Source organism: Sinocyclocheilus grahami, unplaced genomic scaffold (genome assembly GCF_001515645.1).
Source record: "Sinocyclocheilus grahami isolate Dianchi unplaced genomic scaffold, SAMN03320097.WGS_v1.1 scaffold447.1, whole genome shotgun sequence".
Taxonomy (NCBI): Eukaryota; Metazoa; Chordata; class Actinopteri; order Cypriniformes; family Cyprinidae; genus Sinocyclocheilus; species Sinocyclocheilus grahami.
Genome location: NW_015505626.1, coordinates 798996 through 824041, shown reverse-complemented (window position 1 = coordinate 824041; position 25046 = coordinate 798996). Strand labels below are relative to the sequence as shown.

Genomic DNA, 25046 nt, shown 5'->3' with positions numbered 1-25046 from the left:
GTCAAAGAAAATGCAACAAGAAAGGAAAGAAAAAGACATAGAAAAAAAAGAAACAGGAGCAAAATAAATATACTTTTTTTTTTCTTTTTTTTTACTAAATACTGTGTGTTGTTACCTGGATGTATTGTAAAACTTTTTTTATAGTTGTTCATGTTTCTCTTGTTTGTCTCACTGTTCTTCAGAATTATGGAAGCCTGTTTCTGCTACAGAACAAAATAAATACATTTGAGAAATTGCAACATTTTAATCTCACAATTCAGACATTGTTTGGCAAATCTGAGAAAAAACTAATCAGAATTGCAATATATAAATTCATAGCTGTGCGAAATAAACTTGCAATTCTGAGAAAAAAAAATCTGGATTGTGAAATACAACATTGTAATTTATTTTTTGTATTCTGTTGCAGAAACAAACAAAAAACAGAATTGTGAGTATTGTGCTATGTAAACTCGGAATTGTGTGATTGGGATTGAGACGTAAACTCGGAATTGTGAAATGTAAACTCGGTATTGTGAGATCAGAATTGTGAGATGTAAACTCAAAATTGTGAAATGCAACTTACAATTGTGAGATTGAGATTTAGATGTAAACTCAGAATTGAGAGATGAAAGCTCAAAATTGTGAAATGTAAACTTGGAATTGTGAGATTAGGATTGGGACGTAAACTAAGAGTTGTGAAATGTAAACATGGAATTGTGAGATTGGAATTGAGACGTAAACTTTCCATCAAGAAGCTTGTTTTCATTCTGAAAACAAAAGTGTCACATGCTAGGCCACATTCACAGCCAATCAGAACTTATTAAATAGTTAAATGCAGTAGGATTTTGGACCAATGAAACACAACTGTGTAAGATATTTAAAACCCACAGAATATTAAACTTTGATGATAACCTTTAATCGAGAAAGTAAAATTGTCCCTTAGAGAAAGAACAAAACCTCTTTATTTCCAGCATTCAGGATCCCTTGTGTGCCAAAGACGGTTAAAAGAGACAGTAAATGTTAACACTCTACAAATTAAAGAAATACTTCACTGTATTATTATCCCTTGCTGCGTTGGCAGCTGCCCAACATAAACCTGGGCAGAGGATATGGAGATGTGGGATAATTTAATTTCTGTTTGTTCTCACAGACGGATGAACTCCAGGGCTGGTAGAGCTCCGCTTTGTTTCTGCGCTCGGTTGCACTCACAGCAGTGCTGGATAGAGTGTGAATAAAAAGCACTGCTGCTGTGAAACGATCCCACAGCACAACACAATGTTCTTACCCTGTATGGCATCAGGACCCCCGCACACTTGAGAGGAGCCGAAAACAAGAGCCAGAGAAGAGTTAGAGTCAAAGAAAATGCAACAAGAAAGGAAAGAAAAAGACATAGAAAAAAAAGAAACAGGAGCAAAATAAATATACTTTTTTTTTTCTTTTTTTTTACTAAATACTGTGTGTTGTTACCTGGATGTATTGTAAAACTTTTTTTATAGTTGTTCATGTTTCTCTTGTTTGTCTCACTGTTCTTCAGAATTATGGAAGCCTGTTTCTGCTACAGAACAAAATAAATACATTTGAGAAATTGCAACATTTTAATCTCACAATTCAGACATTGTTTGGCAAATCTGAGAAAAAACTAATCAGAATTGCAATATATAAATTCATAGCTGTGCGAAATAAACTTGCAATTCTGAGAAAAAAAATCTGGATTGTGAAATACAACATTGTAATTTATTTTTTGTATTCTGTTGCAGAAACAAACAAAAAACAGAATTGTGAGTATTGTGCTATGTAAACTCGGAATTGTGTGATTGGGATTGAGACGTAAACTCGGAATTGTGAAATGTAAACTCGGTATTGTGAGATCAGAATTGTGAGATGTAAACTCAAAATTGTGAAATGCAACTTACAATTGTGAGATTGAGATTTAGATGTAAACTCAGAATTGAGAGATGAAAGCTCAAAATTGTGAAATGTAAACTTGGAATTGTGAGATTAGGATTGGGACGTAAACTAAGAGTTGTGAAATGTAAACATGGAATTGTGAGATTGGAATTGAGACGTAAACTCAGATTTGTGAGATGTAAAGTAATAGTATGTCATTATTCAATAATAGTATGCCATATTGTTGTCATCACTATTTAGAGACTTGAGTTTGTAAACAGCTTCCTAGCAACTGCCCAGAACAACCTAGCAACATTTTTAAAAAAACACTCAGAACACCTTGGCAAGAACACCTTGCATAGCGACGTTCTGGCAACTAGCCACAACAGCCTAGCACTGGTGGTGAGTAACACAGTCAACCAGTGCACATCACAAAATGCAGAAGTCTATTTGGTAAATTTGCTGCGTGCAAACAGAATAATTTACTTTATTTTGAATAATGACTCTGACGCTTCCACTGTATTAAAAGACTGTTTCAATGCTGAATCCAGGCATATACAAACACAGACAAATAAACATACACACAAGCTTGTGTTTGCAAACACAGAGCACTATCATACAATAGTCATATAAAACAGTTGTTCAAAATACAAATGGTTAGTAACACAAGACCAAAAACATCTCAAGAACAAACTGTTCAGGCTGTCCAGAATGTTTATTGGCTTTGAGCTGAAAACCTTTTCACTCCAAGAGTGAACAAACTGAGGAATTAGGATGTGAGACATATGTGTCAAAATATCGAACTCAGTCTGAAACCACAGCACGTGGTTATTATTGCACAGTGATATCATATTCCAAATGTGTTTAAAGTCACTGACATCATAAACAAATAAATGCATAATAACAAGACTTACATTCACAAATGGTGTCAAACTGGTCAAGTTCACATGCAAAAGAGAGCAAAATAACAAAACTAAAAATGTATTTTTTTTTTTAGTCCTGAGTAGCCTTGAACAAGTCTGAGACTGTGAGCTGATTCATGAGTGCTTGCACAACATCTCTATGCAAGTTTATTGGCATGCATCAAGTTTTTGGATCAGAGATATTGGATGAGAACAGCACAATTTAATGGGTCAACTCTTAAAAAAAAAAAAAAACATGCAAACAGAACCAAACCTCAACTATGATTAGCTAAACCACAAAAAAATTATCTCTGATTAGCCTGCTGAGATGTACTTAATAGTTCCTGAAGCGCATAAATTATTTAAAAATCCTGCCAAGAGCATGTATTTTGGGTAAGTTACGTAGGGAAGAAGCTACTTATGTCTCACAAAGTTGAGGAACTGTTGATTTAATGTTTAGCTCAATAAAGCAGCTTCAGCAAACGTGGCCATGCATGACTTAAATAAAACAAGCATTTCTTTCTTTCAAACATGCAACTCTTTTTATGATGTTCATTGATGGACTGGATTGGTGTGGATTTCTTGAGGATTATTGTGATGTTTTATCAGCTGTTTTGGACTCTCATTCTGACGGCACCCATTCACTCCAGAGGATCCATTGGTGAGCAAGTGATGTAATGCTAAATTTCTCATCATTTCTCAAAACTCATCTATATCTTAGATCAACTGAAGGTCAGTACATTTTCAGCAAATTTTCATTTTTTGCTTGAACTATTCTTTTCATTAATTCCCTTAATAACTGTTTGTTTTTCACTACATGTCTATGCAAATCTTTAGAAAAACATAAATAATGTGCATCAAAATAAGTCCAAATTTACCCAACTCGGTCTCTATCTTCTTAAACTGTCTCTATTTTTGTGGTTTGGGGGAAAAGGCACAGGTTGGTATCCAGCAGAGCTGTTTCCACTGCCTGGGCCATTTACAGCAGACAAATAAAAACAGTGTTGTGTGTTTAGTGACAGTGCAAATGAGGCTGAAATGACAGAGACACACACTCAGCCGTGACCTACTGGCACGACACGGACAGGTCCAGATGCACAAAACAGACCTTCACACGCAGTAGCAGCACTTACAAACTGAATCTAAATGACAGAGAGAGCGTATGGCATGACAACAGGTATGAACTTGCTTTTGTAAGATTGAAAGCGGCGCAAAAACATTCTGAATGACTGAATGCCCATAAAAATGATCAGAATTCAGATTGCCTTATCCTGGTAAGCCTACAAAAAATATAAAATATGGTGGTTTATTCTCTGGATACATTTCACATGCACACTCATCCGTGACATACAGCCCAGTGGCTGATAAATATTTCGAATTTGTTCCTCCAGGTGCTCATTTCTATGTTCTTGTTTAGAAGTGTAATCGAATTTACAGTCTTCACAGTGAGGACTGGTTAGTATGCACATATGCTTTTGCGTGGAGTTGGGTGCATTCACAAGCAGCGTGTTCATTAGAATGAGTGATGGTGAGGAAGAGGAACAGAGAACGTTGCATCATTTAAAGGCCTGCATGCAACTTTGCCTCATTTCCCTCTGTTATGTAACTCAGAGTTTCTGTATAGGCTCTGTACCAAAACCTAGCAAGCTGTCATGCTGTCTGTTGTCTATATAGGCAGCTGTCTTCTAAAGCAGCATTCTAACAGAAATAGAACCTTGAAAATGATCAATTCAGAACGCTCTGTGAGAAGAATGTCAACACGTCATACAAATATGTTATTTATACTACTGGTTTTTGTTTATTTTTGAAAGAAATGAATATTTGTATTCTGTAAGGATGCGTTAAATTGATTCAAAATGACAGTAAAGGCTACAAGTGGGCTACATAATGCTACAAGTGTTTATTTCCAATAAATACATTTTTTTTAACTTTCTCTTCGTCTTCGCCAACGAATCCTGAAGTAAAATGTATTGTGGTTTTCACAAAAATAATAAGCAGCACAAATGTTTTTAACATTGATAATGATAAGAAATGTTTATTGAGCAGCAAATCAGCATATTAGAATGATTTCTGAAGGATCATGTGACATGTAATGATGCTGAAAATTCAGCTAACTAAAAACTAAACTAAAAAATAGTCACATTTTATAAACAAAATACAATAACTGCTTTCTATGCAGCAAATGGAGATTATGCATTGGTACTCTTGTGCTATTCCTGCAGTTCCTGAATGTGCCATGGTTGAATATTCTGCCCAATTTGAACCACTGAATTTGTGGAAGCGAATATGTAAAAACTTTGTCTGATTAATATTATAGGTTGTATTTTTAAAAAGACAGAATATTTTGGAAGTGAGGTCTGGAAGGTGAATATGAATTATTTTTAATAATGAAAGTTTGTGTAAAATATTTTGTATTGAAATGTTCACTAAATATACAACATTAAATATACAGCAGCCGTGTTAAAGGCATTAATGCAATGGATTTTTTTAAATTAGCGCAATTCAACTTTTTTTTTTTTTATCAAATAAATGTGGGTTTTGTGAGCGAAGGAGACACACTCATAGATACAGTACATAGAACTTTTGTATTTTTTTTAATATATTTTACAGCTCAGCACCTAAGTATGGGGGGGAAAGGGCCTTTTATCTACACTGAACTATTATAATAATTGCTTTTTGGTATCTTTTTTTTTTTTTTTTGCATTGTCTGTGAATTATCTGATGCTGATAATGATGCTGATGCTGACTTGAAGTGAATTTGGCCACATACCTTTTATCTACATTTTAGATTGACTGGAACATTCTTAAACTGGTCAACAAGTGCAGTTTTTTTCCTGTTTTTCTTGTTTCCTTTTGAAACAGGAAGTTTGGGAAGGACAAATCAAATTCATTAAATAACATGATTTGTATAATAACCATATAGCATGATTTGCTATTTGCCAGTTGGTTGCAGGTTGTATTTGTTGGAGGGAGATTCTTATTCTAGAGAGCATCTGATTGGTCAAAAATCTGTGTAGTGCAAGATGAGTCATCAAAGATGTAAATCAGCTAAAAGCTTGTGAACATTTACAGTAGGAGTACACTGGCATAAAGATGACCTTCAAGCTACAACACATGGACTACAAGCCATGGCTTTAATGGCTCTACGCAGACAGCTTATTCGGTTTGAAACAGAGCCTGAACACTGCAGCAGTGTGTGTGTGTGGTTAGACAACACCTGTCCTCTCTTACTAGATGTAAGGAAAGATGATTTCAGTGCAACACTGATTACATAACCCTCTGAACATTTATGAGGCAAAAGTAACGCTCATTAATGAAGAGATGCGAGTGTGTTTTATGCTGCATTAAATATCACTACCTTTCAAATAAAGTGCTTGTCCACAGCCATCCATTACAGGGTAATTGAAGGTGAAAGTTTTTGGTCTGGCTATAGCTACAACAAGGTCAAGTAATATAGTCTGAATGCACTGTAAATCGCTTTGGATGAAAGCATCTGCCAAAAACATACTGTGCATGTATTTTATTTTCTTATGTTTTAACATTATGCATTATTCATGAAGAAAATGTTATGTATATAATTTAACTAAATTATATAACTGCCAAATATACAGGTGCATCTCAATAAATTAAAATGTCGTGGAAAAGTTCATTTATTTCAGTAATTCAACTCAAATTGTGAAACTCGTGTATTAAATAAATCCAATGCACACAGACTGAAGTAGTTTAAGTCTTTGGTTCTTTTAATTGTGATGATTTTGGCTCACATTTAACAAAAACACACCAATTCACTATCTCATCAAATTAGAATACTTCAAAAGACCAATAAAAAATTTTTTTAGTGAATTGTTGGCCTTCTGGAAAGTCTGTTCATTTACTGTACATGTACTCAATACATGGTAGGGGCTCCTTTTGCTTTAATTACTGCCTCAATTCGGCGTGGCATGGAGGTGATCAGTTTGTGGCACTGCTGAGGTGGTATGGAAGCCCAGGTTTCTTTGACAGTGGCCTTCAGCTCATCTGCATTTTTTGGTCTCTTGTTTCTCATTTTCCTCTTGACAATACCCCATAGATACTCTATTGGGGTCAGTTCTGGTGAGTTTGCTGGCCAGTCAAGCACACCAATACCATGGTCATTTAACCAACTTTTGGTGCTTTTGGCAGTGTGGGCAGGTGCCCAATCCTGCTGGAAAATGAAATCAGCATCTTCAAAAAGCTGGTCAGCAGAAGGAAGCATGAAGTGCTCCAAAATTTCTTGGTAAACGGGTGCAGTGACGTTGGTTTTCAAAAAACACAATTGGCCAACAGCAGCAGGGCTATGAGCTTCTCCACCGTTCCTCCAGACTCTAGGGCCTTGGTTTACAAATGAAATACAAAACTTGCTCTCATCTGAAAAGAGGACTTTGGACCACTGGGCAACAGACCAGTTCTTCTTCTCCTTAGCCCAGGAGACTCATGGATATTTAAAGGAATAATTCACCCAAAAATGAAAATTAGCTGAAAATGTACTCACCCCCAGTCCATCCAAGATGTAGATAAGTTTGTTTCTACAGCATTACATCACTTGCTCACCAATGGATCCTTTGTAGTGAATTGGTGCCATCAGAATGAGAGTCCAGTTGATAAAAACATCTCAATAAGAAACAAATCCATCATTAAGGTGTTTTTACTTTAAACCGTTGCTTAATTATGAGTACCTATACAATGTTGCTTTATCCAGTGAAAAAGTCATCTTGTCCGAATCAGGAGAGAAATATGCACAGATTAAGCTCTGTGTACAAGCAAAAACAGTTCTAAACAAATATGTGGGTGGATTTTGATGTGAGAGGACATTTGGATGGACTTTTTCATTAGAGGACACAATATTATGGACTATGGACTTATATTTTAGATGGAAGTGACAGTTTAAAGTTAAAATGTCTTGATTGATTTGTTTGTTTTTTTTACAAACACAGAGCTTTTACAAGACATTAACTGATGGACTGTGGTCGTGTGGATTACTTTTAGATTATTGTGATGTTTTCATCAGCTGTTTGGACTCTCGTTCCGATGGCACCCATTCACTGCAGAGGATCCATTGGTGAGCAAGTGATGTAATGCTGTAGAAACAAACTTATCTACATCTTGGATGGACTGGGGGTGAGTACATTTTCAGCTAATTTTCATTTTTGGGTGAATTATTCCTTTAAATATCCATGAGTCTGTTCTTAGGACGCAAATCCAACTCAAACATTTTCGATGTAAAATTGTTGAATCCACATCCAGGCATAATCTGTGATCATAAATGGGGTCTGAACAAAGGGGCTTTTATGTCTTAGGTCAGGGAGTCAAAGAGCTTATTTAAACCAAATGTTAGAGGGTTTTTCTTGGGAACAACACATAGAGGCTGTGTTGAGGCTGTATTATGTGTTCATAGAAGTGAATGGAAGATTAAGCAGTATATGTGAAGGACGTAACAGCATTTTAATTAACTGTCTGCTTGCCCAGGTCTTATAATGTGAGTAATGTGACTTCTAGGTATGCGAATGAAAGCTCAAGATAGACTTCTGCCAAATGCAATGGACGTAATCAAGGTGAGAATGTACTAAATTATAGAAGTCTTTTCAGAGAGGATGAATTTGTGGGATTTTTTACATTTCTAGTTAAATTTGTCACAGACTTTTGCTTATTAGATTATTATCTTTCCAAGTGAATCTCAAACAGCGATAAGTCCTTGAACAAGCTGTAAGAGTCTCGAGCATCTCTTGGTGTCTGACTTTGCGATTCGCAGTCTTTTCATGGAAAGATCGGAGATAAATTCCTGAGAGTGTTTCTGCTCGCTGCAACAGCTCTGATGATAAAAGCTCAGAAGCCGTAATAGAAAAACAAGACAGTTAATTAAAATGCTGTTACGTCCTTCACATATACTGCTTAATCTTCCATTCACTTCTATGAACACATAATACAGCCTCAACACAGCCTCTATGTGTTGTTCCCAAGAAAAACCCTCTAACATTTGGTTTAAATAAGCTCTTTGACTCCCTGACCTAAGACATAAAAGCCCCTTTGTTCAGACCCCATTTATGATCACAGATTATGCCTGGATGTGGATTCAACAATAATTTTACATCGAAAATGTTTGAGTTGGATTTGCGTCCTAAGAACAGACTCATGGATATTTAAAGGAATAATTCACCCAAAAATGAAAATTAGCTGAAAATGTACTCACCCCCAGTCCATCCAAGCAGCATTTACAGCATTACATCACTTGCTCACCAATGGATCCTTTGTAGTGAATTGGTGCCATCAGAATGAGAGTCCAGTTGATAAAAACATCTCAATAAGAAACAAATCCATCATTAAGGTGTTTTTACTTTAAACTGTTACTTAATTATGAGTACCTATACAATGTTGCTTTATCCAGTGAAAAAGTCATCTTGTCCGAATCAGGAGAGAAATATGCACAGATTTAAGCTCTGTGTACAAGCAAAAACAGTTCTAAACAAATATGTGGGTGGATTTTGATGTGAGAGGACATTTGGATGGACTTTTTCATTAGAGGACACAATATTATGGACTATGGACTTATATTTTAGATGGAAGTGACAGTTTAAAGTTAAAATGTCTTGATTGATTTGTTTGTTTTTTTTACAAACACAGAGCTTTTACAAGACATTAACTGATGGACTGTGGTCGTGTGGATTACTTTTAGATTATTGTGATGTTTTCATCAGCTGTTTGGACTCTCGTTCCGATGGCACCCATTCACTGCAGAGGATCCATTGGTGAGCAAGTGATGTAACGCTAAATTTCTTCAAATCTTTTCTGATGAAGAAACAAACTCATCTACATCTTGAATGGCCTGAGGGTGAGTACATTTTCATGAATACAGGTAAACCAAGCTTCATGTTGTGCAAACTACATGCAGTATTATTTTCTAATAAAGTTATTTAACTGACTGCTCTTTTACATCTGAAAGTGAAATGAAGGTAATGGTTATCAAGCACCAGAAAAGCATAAAAGACCATACAATTAGTTTTAAGTTGTATATTAAGGCAAAGCCCATCATTTAAATAAAAAAAAACTTGCCCTCTGCCATCAAATTTCCTTAATGTGGTCTGCATGTTCCACACCTTCTGGCACTGCCGTGCAACTATTTAAATGAGATTTTTACACACCCAACTATTAACTGCAGTATCAGCAAAGGAAGTCCATGACACCCAGAGAGCGCTATCCATTAGCATTCCCATTCATCTCAATGGCAGTCAACTTGTGTGTTTGTGTTCATTTCTGTGAGTCAATGTGCCTATAAAAACATCTGAAATGTCATCTCCACAGTCTCCAGATAATTAGCGTTCAGCCTGTCACACCGACCCTAGCATGAGGCGCTACCTGGGAATTTGCGTCACTATCTGGTTTTCAGAATGGAGCTTACTGAATACTGCACAATGTACATATACTGCATACTACCTTTAAAAATAGCATGAGAAACAGAATGCACTATACAACATCAAATATGTAAAACGGTACCCTGCTGTGGTAGAAGAACATTTGCACCACAAAATAACATGCACGCTTGTATATCTTTATCAGGTCTGTTCCTGATCATTTATCTATAATGATGTGTTTTTGACTGTATGAAGAAATACTTGATGAATCTTTAGGGTTTCTTGTTGGATACTACTCTGTAAATCAAAACACTTTTCTTGCCATTTTTACATTCTGAAAGTAGAGCAAATATATGCTTTAAATGATAATGAACTTTAATGCAAAACACTGGAGAAGGTTTAATACTTAATTAAAACAAACTATTTTCCAATTATTCTCCATGTGGTCCATTCTCTCATTGACATTATGCAAGGAAATTAAAAAGCAAACTATTTGCATTTTATTATCTGTATATTTAATATCACAAGGCATGATGGGATGGCCCTGAGTTATGTTTGTGCCATTCAGATCCCGTCTGTCAATGCAGACTTTCAAACCGCTTATTCAGCGAGATTTACATAGCGCTGCAGATAATAAACATTCATGCATGACTGCAGGACAAAACAACAAAATGTTCACCCAGATTCCTTAGAGGCACAATGGCCTCGAGATATAATTCTCTGAACCTATTGTGAAAATATTATGGTGAATGCAATTAGACTGATTTGTTCAAAAAGTGCATTTAGAATTTGAATAAGCACCAGATGTAAAACTAAGCATCTGTTCCAAAACCCAGTGAACCACTTTAAAGAAGAAGAAAGAAATGTTTCTTGAGCAGCAAATCAGCAGAATGATTTCTAAAGGATCATGTGACACTGAAGACTGGAGTAATAATGCTGAAAATTCAGCTTTGCATCACAGGAATAAATTATATTTTGAAACAGAAAACAGATATTTTAAATTGTAATAATATTTCACAATATTATGGTTTTTACCGTATTTTGATCAAATAAATGCAGCATTTAAATTAGCATATAAAACATTTTTAATTACATTCGGCTGCCATCTTGGATAGATTTGTTTTATTGAGCTTGTTGCAGTGCATTATGAGATTGCCTTCTACGTGAATGCGGATGCTGTCTTAGAATTTGGCCAAAACAGTATCTTAGTTGGTGCATTCATGCATATGCTGCCTTAAAATGCTGTCTACATAAGCAGCTCACTAGGTTTTGGAATAGAGAATAAATCTGAGACTGGCCATTTAGACCATGATGGTTTATTTTGGAAAGACTACAAATCTACAATGGCGTGCTGTTGCATCTTTCTAGTCCTCTAAGTCTAAACACTCTTGGCTCTGAGGAAATCTCCTCAGGTAGGGACAGGGCAGGGTTGTCATACCACTGTTCGGTTTGTTTCTTTGACTCTGGCTTGATGTTTGTTGTGTCTGGAGTCACGACAACCACATCTGGGTCATTAAGTCGAGCCGGGCTGCAGCACAGCGCCGTTGTTTTGGTAATGAGCTTGTCGAGCGGTTTGAGAGAGTGCATCCACTGCGGGAGAAAGTCCCAGCTGCGCAGTGTCTTCGGCAGGTGCGTGGGACTGTGGGACTGCATCAGGTTGACCAGGAGGATGAAGATGGTGAGCGCGGCGAACGGCGCACCCACGCCGACCATGGCCTGCCATCCAGCCAGAGAGATGCCAAACACGAGGCAAGGCAGCAGTAGAAAACACACCAGAAGGTAAAGCACAGCAAACCAGCGGTACTTGGCAGTGCATTCGCCCAGCGCAGATGCCATACGGATGGGCAGACGAGTGAGCGGGACCGGATACCACAGTAAAATCCCAAAAATATTGAAGTAAAAATGGCACAAGGCAATCTAGAGGGAATATGAGAGTAGAAGAATAAAGCAAACTAGATTTTTCACTTATGTGAGTGGGGGCTGTTAGATATGGCTTGGTCTGTTTTTAAATATTCAGTACTTGAAATTTTTGTAACATGCTTAAATATTAATATATAGCATTATCGATTTGACCACAGTGATTGGATAAGAACAAAGCTTGAACTAATTTCAGCAGGATGATAAAACTATTGTCTTCTGTACACTGCAACTCCTTTTCTTAGTATTTTTGTCTTTTTCCAGTACAAACATCTAAACATTATTAGATCAAGAGACATTTATTTAAGAAGCCAAATTATGCAAGACATTAAGTCTTGTTTTCTGAAAAAATTTATTAAAATTGAGTGAGTTTAAGCTTAAAACAACAACAAAAAAATCAGCCAATGGAGAAAACAAAAAAACTATTCAAAAGGAAAGCTAGTTTTTTTCCCCCTATTGGCAGATATTTTTTCTTATTTGAATCATACATTTTTCAGAAAACAATAGTTAATATCTTATGTCATTTTCCTTTTCAAGTTAAAGTATCTTGATTTAAGGATGTTTAGATGTTTGTACTGGAAAACGAGACAAAAATACCAAATAAGAAAATAGCTTTTTAACTGCTTTTTAACCAAACTGAATTGGTTTACAAATGTCCATATGTTTATTAATGCCTCATATCCTACAAAGTGGTCAGTGGATGAGACTGAATATTTATTAAATATTTGTTTAAAAAAAAAACTCTTCTGACATAGATGTTAGCTTTCTTTTTAGGCGTCAAGACAAAAATGACAATTATACTAAACAATTGTAATACATGTAGTGCACATGTGAATCACACTGCATTTAGGGTTCATATAAACATCTTTCAGAATCTGAAATTGGATTAGATTCATTCTGATTGAGGATAACTAGTGCATGTAAACATACCCGATGTAAATCTATAAGACTTTTTCTTGAGAAGTAACAGTACACCTCTTCAACATGCTAAACAGTTTTAGTTATTCATGACATGATTCATAAACATATGATGCAGAACGTGTTAAGCTCTGAGTTCAATGCTTGTGTTCAGGGATCTAAACAAACCCCAAATCTTCAGTATGACTAAGCAAGAACCACTAAAAAATGAGTAAACAAATGCATTAATGAAGAAAATGCCACGTGTCCAGAAGATACATTTTCTTCATCATCCAGTTGGAAAAGCAAGCAGTTTTGCTCTAAATATTTGATAAGGTGCAATCATTTTAGAAAACTGAAATTTCCACTGAGTGCTCAGTAATGGTTGTGTGTCATTGTCGTACCTGGCATGCAGCTGGAAGCTTCTCTCTGGGGCTGGCGAGAGCAGCAAGGATGGCCGTGGTGGTAGTGCCAATGTTGGAACCCAAGGTCAAAGGATACGCTCTATTGAGACTGATCACGCCAATGCCTGCAGGAGTCAGAGACAGACATACAGGAATCAAAACGTGTTTTGTCCAAGCAATGATATGAAGCATGTCTTTTGGTTTGAGATCTAGAGATTTGAAACCAACTTTACAAAACGGATGATAGGGTATCAGCTGTTTGTGAAACTGGACTCCATAGTTAATGAGATGCAGCCCTTGTGACAACATAATATTTTCTAATGTTTTCGAAATTTGTGTTTTATGCTTACTAAGGCTGTTTTTAGTTTTTCAAAAATACAGTAAAAACAGCAATAATGTGATATATTTTTACAATTTAAAAGAACAGTTTTCTATGTGAATATATTTTAAAGTGTAATTTATTCCTGTGATGCAAATATGCTCATTTGCTACTCAAGAGACGTCTTATGATTATCAAGGTTGAAAACAGTTGTGCGCCTTCATATTTTTGTGGAAACCATTATACTTTTTTTCAGAATCATTTGACAAATAGAAAGTTAAAAAAAACAGAATTTATTTAAAATAGAAATGTCTTTAACATTATAAATGTCTTTACTGTCACTTTTGTTGCTGAATAAAAGTATACAGTATCTTAAATACTATATATATACACACACACACACAATTATAACATTTCTACGCAGCAGGAAAATGTCAAAAAGCTTCAGGGACATGTAAATGTTCTCCTGGAACGAGCTGTGAGGTCACATGGTTTCTGTCCCTTTGTCAGTGCTGATGATCTTTTAACCCCCTTTCCACTATTAATAATACGTCCAGTGACACTTCAACTTTCCAGGGGCTTTAATAAAAGATGATCTCCATAGTAACTGTAATCTCAAAGACACAGAGGGATCCCCATTGGCTGACAAGTTAATAATTATCATAATCATGCGGCAGCTGATGAATCATTTCCAGGTAATGGGTGTAAATTAATGATGAAATAATTGAACGAGAAAGCACCATCATTTTGCCTGATTTCACAGAGGGGCAGTTAATATCTAATTTGAGCCAAAAGCACTATTAGCGACTAGTTCACACTCACATTTGCTCTACATTTGAAGAAAACACCAGGGTGTACATCAAAAATTAAAGTTTAATCAGAACTGCCGATTATATCTGTTCATTAATTTACAGCGAAACAAAACAGCTGAATTGTCACATGGTTTTATTAGCATGTAAAATGTAATGCATCATGTAAAAAAATAATAACTTTTGAACCTGGGACTTATTGCAAAAGTTTTATAGCTTCTTTTTAAGTGTTTGCACATCGAACCATGAAAACACAATACCCTAGACAGATTTTCACAGCCACCTAAAACTTAATTTCAGTGATCTATAGTTTTAGCAAAAAAATGCAATACATTCTGCTGGTTTTTGTTTGCTTGACTGTTTCACTCTCATTTTTTACATTCCTGGCATACAGTATGAACACACAAAAAGCCTTTTTGGACTCGGGTGGATGCATTATGAATGTGTTTCAGAGCAATCTTGTGCTGCTGCCTGCTGGTCGTCTCATTCATGCGATGTCAACAATGAGCTTTTGTCGGCAGTGTCACTTCCAAACCAAGGATCTGTTGAAGAAGTTATTCATTAGAGATGTACCTATGAGTGGAGTCAAAGCCGAGGTGAAAACAGAGCTGCTCTGAATGATAAAGGTCATCCCTGCTCCCATCAACATGGCCAGATATCCTGACAGCCAGCCGAGAGGGTACGGGAAATCTATATGGAGTTAAAAATAGACACAAAAGAGACAGCTGTTGATGTACAGTATAAGAGCATAGGGCTGTGTGCCTATACAAAACAAAAAATGGCAAAAGTTACAAATGAATAGGGGTGTGACGGTACACAAAAATGAAAGTTTGATATGTACACTACCAGCGAAAAGTTTTTGAACAGATTTGTAATGTGTTTTTAAAGAATTCTCTTCTGCTCACCAAGCCTGGATTTATTTGATCCAAAATACAGCAAAGCAGTAATATTGTGAAATATTTTTACTATTTAAAATAACTGCTTTCTATTTGAATATATTTTAAAATGTAATTTCTTTCTGTGATGCAAAGCTGAATTTTCAGCATCATTACTCCAGTCTTCAGTGTCACATGATCCTTTAGAAATCTTTCTAATATGCTGATTTGAGAAACATTTATTATTTGTATTAATATTATTATCATTATCATCATCATCAATATTTAAAACAGTCGAGTAAATTTTTTTCCAGCTTGGTGAATAGAAAGATCCAAATATCAGCATTTATCTGAAATAAAAAGCTTTTGTAACATTGTACACTACACCATTCAAAAGCTTGGAGTCAGTATTATTTTTATTTATTTATTTAGTGATGATAAAGACATTTGTAACAAAATGTTACAAATGATTTCTATTTCAGATAAATGCTGTTCTTCTGAACTTTCTATTCATCAAAGAAACCTGAAAAAAATGTGCTCAGCTGTTTTTTGAGCAGCAAATCTGCACATTATAATGATTTCTGAAGGATCATGTGACACTGAAGACTGGAGTAATGATGCTGAAAATTCAGCTTTGAAATCACAGGAATCAATAACATTTTAAAATATATTCAAATAAAAAAACAGTTATTTTAAACAGTAAAAATATTTCAAGAGTTTACTGTTTTTGTTGTACTTTGGATGAAATAAACGCAGGCTTGGTGAGCAGAAGAGCCTTCTTTAAAAAAAACCTTGAAATTCGTACTGTTCAAAAACTTTTGATTGGTAGTGTACCTTGGTTACTAGGTACAGCGGGGCAAAACCAAACATAAAAGACTTGTCATTCTCTGGCTCTCCCTCCTCCAGGCCCATGGCTGCTCACCTGTGTTGATGACCCCTTCGATGACCTTTGCAACTTGACCTTTGAGGAGGGAGTTCAGCACTTTGACGATGAGCAGCAGGCAGGTGCACAGCACCATCAGAGAGCTGGCTAACAGAATGAGCCCCACCGCCAGGTCTGACAAACCCGAGTCCACAAACAGATGCCGGCCTGTGGAAACCAGACGGAGGAACAAGAGGGAAAAATGAAGACAAAATATAAGCATTAATGGACACAGATGCATTCAAATTAAGGGGGATGAGGACATGCAAAAGCAAAGTTAACAGTAACCAGAAGGTCAGGTTGTTCATGATAAATGACTGAATATATGATTTTTTGCTGTGTATAAATATACAAACTACAAAAAATATATATAATAAACACAGAAAAAGAATAGATAGAAATGATAAACAAAGAGAAATACATAAATACAAATAAACATAAGGAAGGAAGGAAGGAGAGCGAGAGAGAGAAAGAAAGAAAGAAAGAAAGAAATTAAAATAAATTGAAAAGAATAAAATAGATTTTAAATAAAAATAAATCGCTACTAAATACATATACTGTCACGGTGCTGTTACTGTGTTGAAACGAGGAGACGAGGAGCATGTAAGAATTTCTCAAAGAACCTCTTTATTCATCCAAATCAAGATTCACACACAAGTAGAAGGAGGGTTAGACGTGCAATACCGGACGCTAGACAGGAAACAACACAGGGCTTAAGTAATAAGGGAACTAATGGGACACACCTGGGATCAATATAACTAAACGGGGAACACCTGGAACCAAATTACATAATCAGGACAGGAACAGGAAGGAGACCAAACATGGCCATAAAAATAAACATGGAGCACGTGAGGGAGGAAAACACAAGACACAGAAACACAGGGCTGACATACAGTATACACACACAAATAAAATTAATACATTAAATACATATTAAAATTTATTTTTTCAATTTTCTCTCTCTCTCTCTCACACACACATACACACTTGTATTTGTGATTTAACGATTTTTATACTGAACAAACTGTATATTTTTCTATCATCTTACTCTAACCTCTTAAACCTACACCTCACATAAAACTACTGGCCTTTTTTCAAAAATGTTCACACAAAAAAAAAAACAGTTTAGTATGTTTTTAAGCTTTTTGGTTTATGAGAACACAGGAAGTGTAAACCTCATTAACCATGTTTATGTTTGTAATAACAATGTCATTAGACACATTTGTGTCCTCATAAATCAACCACACACACACTAATCCTTGATAAATGACACGTTTCGATTTTAAATGACACTCACATTTCTCTGTGTTGATCTGCGAGCTGATATTCTGTGTGATCCAAGTGAGATCACTATCCTTCCCACAATGCAGTTCAGTGGAGCAGTTCTGGGCGGCAGCTGCTGTCACATTCACTGAGGACTGGAGAGGGAGAAAGAGGAATATTTCCCTGAAAACTATACTGCAGAACAGAAAAGACGAAGTATTTTCTTGTGAAATATGGTCGGTTGGAGTGGAAAAACATGAGAAGGTGACAGACAGTATTGTGAACTTTGACAAGATAATGTGGAGCGGATGACAAGCGGCGGAACGACTGACAGCAGATCATCTGGAGAGGAGATGTGTTTTCTCAATAGTCTGTAAGCACCTAAAGATCCAATCCAAACACAACTTGACCAGGAAAACCTCACTTTACTCATCATGAAGCGTTGTACTGACCACGAAATTTAGTCTAGTGCAAAATGCACGAGGGTGAAGCTCACAAAACCTGTCTGTCAGAAACATGTCCTAGTCTCATTTCACCCCAAAACCAGAAGGGAAAAAAATGAAATTACTTTTTATTAAAAAAGGAAATAAAACGTATTTTTCTTCATCCTGACATTTCATTACAGTTAGTTCAACAAATTATCCACCCAAATTCCCATTGTTATTTGTGAAAAATTATGAATTGTGAAGCATTTAAACATCATGTTATTTGTATTTCATGCTGATTTATTAAACACAAAATGACTGCTGTATTCTAATAATGAGAATACAGAAAATAAAATAATGAAATAAGATAAGATAAGATAAGATAAGATAAGATAAGTAAACCATTTTGGTGCATTACAGTAATGAGAATTTGAATACAAAATGAACTTTTTTTATGAGAAGGTGTTCAAAGGTCATGAAAATTAAACAAATGTTAAAGGTCATAGGCTTCATTTTGATGCAAAACATTTCTCTTTTCATTTTGTATTTTAACTTATAATTTGCAATATTATTATAGAATTTATTTAGTTATTTATTAAAACATGTCTTCTGTCTGTTTCATTTAGTATTTTATTAATAATTCATACTATTATTACAGTTTTTATTTTGTTTTATTTGTATTTTTTATTATTTATTAGTAAAACATTTGTTTTGTCTCTTTCAATGTTTTTTTCCATTTATAATTTATTATGTTATGTATTTTTTATATTTATGTTTATTATTGAAACATTTCTCATCTTTTTCATTCTGTACTTTATGTATAACTTATATTACTATTATTATATTTATATTTATTATTAAAACATTTTGTCACTTTGATTTTGTACTTCTGTTTATATTATTATAGTATTTGTTTGTTTGTTTGTTCATTCATTCAATCATTCATTCATATATTCATTAATTTATGCAAGCTAAAATAAAACTAAATTGCATCATCTTTTATAGAGAGAAAAAAAACTTCAGGTTAATGAGGGAATTTATAGGTAAAAGTTCGGGTAAATTCATGAGATGTGCAGATTTGGAGCATGAAAAATGTTTGTGTCAGGAGAAAGTTACCACAAAGCTGCTGGACTTGCACCAGACTTTCACGAGGCTGTGATTCCTCATGGACTCGTCGCCCAGAGCAATGCCCGTTATTACTGATTTATCCAGCTAGAAGAGTGAGACGCCAAAGTCAATATCACACTCTCTGTGTCACTGTGGGCGAGTACTGACACAAAATATTCTGGATCGCAACACTCAAGGAAACATGAGTGAGTCTAAAAACATATTGCATGCACACACACCTGTATGATGAGTTTGGTGAAGGGTTCAGTGAGCGTCTTCAGTAGTTCAGGTGCTTCTTGTCCGCTGTGCAGCTGAAAGCTGCTGACAGTGACTCTGGCCAGGTAACTCACCAGACCAGACGCCACCTCCACCGGCAGCAAAACCAGCACCGACAGCCAGTTAAAACAGTCATGGACCGTCGCCCCAGCAAACGCCCTTGAGAGGTCAAAAAAAAAAGAAAACACAAATACACATGATCACTATAGATGGAAAAATGTTTTTATAAAATAATTAAATTAATAGAAATAATAATAATAAAAAAAAATTATTACAAGAAATAAATAAAGAAAGAAAGAAAGAAAGAAATATAAACAAAATAATACACATCAATCAATCAACCAATAACAAATACAAATTAAATAATTAAATAAATAAAATAAAAAATAGATAAATAAATAAAAACAAATAGAAATAATTAAATAAAAAGTAAATAAACTGAAAATAAATAAATAAACTGAAAATAAATAAATAAACAAACGGACGGACGGATGGATGGATGGAAATAAATAAAAAAGTAAAAATAAAGTAACTTTAAATATAGAAATAAAAAATAAAACACCATGAAGGAACAAGAATGCAGAAGGTCAGTGGATAAAACTATTTGTATTATTATTTTTAATAATAATAATAATAATAATAATAATAATAATTAATAAATAGAAAATTGAATAAAGAAATTAAAAATAATTAAATAAAAATAAGTAAATAGAAAATATTAAATCAAGATGCATTTACTTAGAAGCAAAATTACACAATACATAAAGACTAGTTTTCAGAAAAACTTGTAATTAATGACTTTATTCTTAAAACGAGACCAAACATCTGCCAATGGAGTCAGAAAAATAAAACAAATTTTCCTTTGAATTAAGTTTACTTTTCTTACCCCAATGGATTTTTCTTGTTCTAAGTATAAAATGACTTAATTTTAATCTTGTTTTTTTCTCAGAAAACAAGATCTAATACCTTAAGTAATTTTGCTAGGTGACGAAGTCATTTCAATGAAAGGTATTGCATTTTGATAACAGATTAGCAAGACAATTTGTTTTCTTAGGAATAACATGCACTGATAAATTATTCACAGTAAGACCTAGAACATGCATTAACAATGTAAATGGGGACAATTTTGATTTCATGTTCACTTAAAGAAATCAATTCTGCCAAAATCAAGAATGCATTTTGAAATGAACTCATGGATACTTTAAGTGAACAGCAAGGTTTGATTAAATAGTGATGATAACGGCGATGGTGAAAATCATTAGGTACCGTTTAAACTCGTTCCTCTCTCCTGCTTGCATCAGGGCAACGATGGTGTTGGTGACAGACGTGCCGATGTTGGAGCCCATGATGATGGGGACGGCAGATTTCACTTCAAGCACTACACACACACATAAATCACATAGATCATAAAGCATGAGCAATAGCAGTAGTGAGGCATGCTTTAGCAAATACCACTAAATATTGTCCATCTCTTCTGTTCACTGACGGCAGATACTGTACCTCGTCATTTCTTTTTCATTTGCTTCCACTGACTCTTAAATCAGGCGAGCATTAGAGTCAAGTCAGATTTCCATTCAGATACTATGAATGGGTAGTTTAGTATCAGTAATTACTGCCCCTTACGCTGCTGGGGTTTGCAGCTGGAGTGAAACATGGCTCGTGTTTTAGCTGAAGGCTCACTGAGCATTGTGTGAATGGACACATACCCACTCCTGACATCCATCAGCTTCAATTCATTTACTCAGAGAAAAGCCGAGTCCCATTCAAAGAGCTTTGTCACTCAAGGTTGACCTCTTCAAACCATTTCAAAAGATCAAGTTGTGATTGCTGTGGGCTCAGAAACTCACCTGCTCTAACAGATTCAACTACACATACCTGTGCTCTATTTACTACATTCACACTCATACGGTGGGGTTCAAAGGTCAAGGCCACTAGTGAAAATGCATCTATTTTTCATTTTTGTACTTACTTTTTTGTAGGCCATCCAAGCTGCAGATGAGTTTGTTTCTTCATTGGAACAGATTTGAAGAATTTTAGCATTACATCACTTGCTCAGCAATGGATCCTCTGCAGTGAATGGGTGCCGTCAGAATGAGAGTCCAAACGCTTGATAAAAAAAAAAATCATAATAATCCACAAGCAATCCACATGACTCCAGTCCATCAATTAATGTTTTATGAAGTGAAAAGCTGTGTGTTTGTAAGAAACAAATCCATTATTAAGATGTTTAGTCTTTAAACCATTGCTTCTACTAAAAATATTATTTCATAATCTATAATAACGCTTCCTGCAGTGAAAAACTTCGTTTTTGATTGTAAACAGTGCTTGATCTGTGCATATTTATCTCCTGAGTCAAACAAGAAGACTTTTTTAATAGAAATCAAAATTGTGGATTATGGATTCCACATTTTAGCCAAAAGCAATGATTTGAAGTTAAAAACGTCAAATTGATGGATTTGTTTCTTACAAACGTGCAGATTTTCACTTCACAAGACATTAATTGATGGACTGGAGTCGTGTGGATTACTTTGTGATGTTTTTATCAGCTGTTTGGAATCTCATTCTGACGGCACCCATTCAGATCCATTGGTGAGCAGGTGATGTAATGCTAAATTTCTCCAAATCTGTTCCCATTAAGATACATCTTGGATGGCCTGAGAGTGAGTAAATTAAAAAAAAATAGTGAGAACTATTCCTAGCGCATTTATTTTATCATGAATTATATTGTCAGCACAACAATTTGAGCAAAAGTTGCACTGAAAATTCACAAAGCGAATGTCATGTGATTTTTTTGCTTGTGGTCTCAGACTTTTGGACCCCACGGTAGCATCTATATATTAAAACCCTTTATTGTGTCAAACATAAGCTCATTAACCCAAACAAAACTCCCTCATTAAATTGCCGCATCTGTTGTGATTGCATCTGAACTCTGATGTTTATTTGGAATAAGCTCTGACAGTCACACTTCACAAGCTTCTCAGACTTTGAGGCCACCGCTGCATATGCACAAGCTAATTAGCTCATCCGCGAGAGATGTCACTTGATTAAAGCAGGAACAACGTCGAGAGATAAGGCTTTCTGGAAATAATGTGGAATAAAAAAGACACGGTTGCATCATCCAGGGCCAAGTTTTGCAAAAAAGTATCTGAAGTCACAACAGTTTTAAGTGAAAAAGCAAAAGTGACGTGACATGTGGCCAAGTATGGTGACCCATACTCTGAATAAGTGCTCTGCATTTAACCCATCCAAAGTGCACACACACACTGCAGTTAACACACACACACACACACCCGGAGCAGTGGGCAGCCATTTTTGTGTCCAGGGAGCAGTTGGGGGTTCGGTGCCTTGCTCAAGGGCACCTCAGTCGTGGTATTGAAGGTAGGAGAGAGCGCTGTACATTCACGCCCCCCATCTACAATCCCTGCCGGTACAAGACTCGAACCCACAACCTTTGGGTTACGAGTCCAACTCTCTAACCATTAGGCCACGACTTCCCATTTTACAGATGATCTCTGTTTTGTTAACAGACAACTTAAAAGGAACTTTGGATGTCATGAAGTTTTGGATCAGATTAAAAGCGAAGCTAATGTCAAAAGGCTTTTAAAATAAAGCTGGCTTCAAAGGCAAGGTGCCAAGATAGTTTAATTGCCTTTAAACACAAGTCCTTATTTTACATCTGTCTGCACAAGTACATAAAACAATATCTAACTTAGAAAGACTGACTGTAGGCAAGTAAAAACAAACAATATATTGACTTCTGAAGGCACATTGTGTATTTAAAGTCTTTGCCTTTAAATTATATTAATTTGGGGTTGTTTCACTGCAAAATTGAAAAGTATATATATTTTCATTTGTGTAAAAAAAAAAAATATATATATATATATATATATATATGAATTTGGGGTTGTTTCACTGCAAAATTGAAAAGTATATATATTTTCATTTGTGTAAAAAAAAAATATATATATATATATATATATATATATATATACATATATACATGCATACATATATATATATATATACATACATGAGCATATAATGTATATATGAATTTTCAGTATTATTACTCCAGTCTTTAGTGTCACATGATCCTTCAGAAATCATACTAATATGCTGATTTGCAGCTCAATAAACACTTCTTATTAATAATGTTGAAAACAGTTGTGCTAAATAATGTTTTTGTAGAAGTTGTAATACATTTTTTCAGGATTCTTTGATGAATAGAAAGTCCAAAAGATCAGCGTTTATTTAAAATAGAAACCTTTTTAGCATTATTAATGTCTTCACTGTAACTTTTGAATAATTTGATGCATCCTTGATGAATAACAGTTATAATTTCTTTGAAAAAGGTTATAGTGCACTTCAATTAATTAAATGTAATCAGTTGACAGCCATAATGAAAAGACATTCATCTGAGGTTATTGGTTTCGTCTAGAAATCTGACTGTACTAAAAATTAGTTGTGTTTCTTACGTCCAGATGAGACCAAGCTGACTATAATGGATGTGGAAGTACTGGAGCTCTGGACCAGAACCGTGACCAGAATCCCCACCATGAGTCCTGCTACGGGGTTGGATAGGATGGCATTGTCCTGGAAAATGTCTCCAGCCACTTTGCCTGACAAAAGAGCACAACATTTGAAACATTTGATTGATTTTAGTGAACTAGGTTTGACGTCATTATCTTAAAAGGACCAGTCCACCCAAAAATTAACATTCTGTCATCATGTATGTACTGTAATTGCAAAGCAGCATGAACAGATTCTTCCTTGGAACACAAAACTTTGCACACAGTGAAACTGTAGGGACATGTACAGTTGATTATTTTGATTTCATTTTTTCCATCTGTCCCTATTCACTTTCAGTTTGTAGGAAAGAAAAACATGAATCTTCTTCGAAAACAAAATATTTTGTGTTCCCCAGAAAAAAAAGTATTCAAATAGGTTTGACAAGGAATGACAATAGAATAATTAAAAAAACATTGGGTGAACTGAACCTTTAACAGCACATTATGGTTCCCTTTTAGTCGGTCACTCTCGACGTCACGTCGGATGACCGACGAATTGGGATCTCGCTTAGAGGGACCAATCTACTTTGAGTGTAAACTAAACGAGCCAATGCACATTGGCATGCGGTTATTGCATCCAGCTGCTGCTGATCACAGCGTGAGTATAAGTAGGCAGCAGATGCAGCGCATATTCAGCTTTTCGCTTCGGAGCCGAGCGGTTCTATCGTTCTGCTCCTGACCTTCCTACAGTAGTGAGAAAAACTACAGTCAAGCACGCTCTTCGGTGGGCTCTCGTCCTGGGCTCTCGTGCTGGTGGACAGCGTTTCAGCGGCGGTGGTTTTCCCGTGTCGAGTGGGTTGCACACAACAGGCTGCACTACCCCTGTGTGTGTTGCAGACAGCCATCTCCCCTGTGCGCTTCAGCACACTAAAAGAGCAATTTCCATTCTAAAAGAGTTTCAGGGGTGGAACGTCTTTTTAAAGACGCGTCTTTTTGAAGATGTCATACCATCCGTGTTTTTCTGGGTGCGGTTGTTACCTGGCGCCGGGTGATGGTCACGATCGCTGCCTCTCGTGCCTGGGCATGAAGCACGCTGAGGTGGCTTTCGTGGATGACTCATGCTCCCATTGCGGGGGTATGACCATCTCGGAGTTGCGGACCAGACTCCGTTACCTGCAAGGGGGCGGAGTGC

General features: G+C 35.6%; 1 protein-coding gene across 1 annotated transcript in view; it reads right to left on the bottom strand.

The window, feature by feature from the left end:
• Positions 1-11381: 11381 nt before the first annotated feature.
• Positions 11382-25046, bottom strand: part of slc34a1a (solute carrier family 34 member 1a) — a 20252-nt gene continuing 6587 nt past the window's right edge. The window contains exons 4-12 of the mRNA XM_016234203.1: positions 23822-23965; positions 20613-20724; positions 19310-19505; positions 19080-19175; positions 17573-17693; positions 16276-16443; positions 15052-15168; positions 13351-13475; positions 11382-12049 (exon numbers count right to left, since the gene is read on the bottom strand). Of these exons, the coding sequence (XP_016089689.1) occupies positions 11471-12049; positions 13351-13475; positions 15052-15168; positions 16276-16443; positions 17573-17693; positions 19080-19175; positions 19310-19505; positions 20613-20724; positions 23822-23965 (1658 nt within the window). The 3' untranslated portion in view covers positions 11382-11470. The remainder of the gene's footprint in view (positions 12050-13350; positions 13476-15051; positions 15169-16275; positions 16444-17572; positions 17694-19079; positions 19176-19309; positions 19506-20612; positions 20725-23821; positions 23966-25046) is intronic.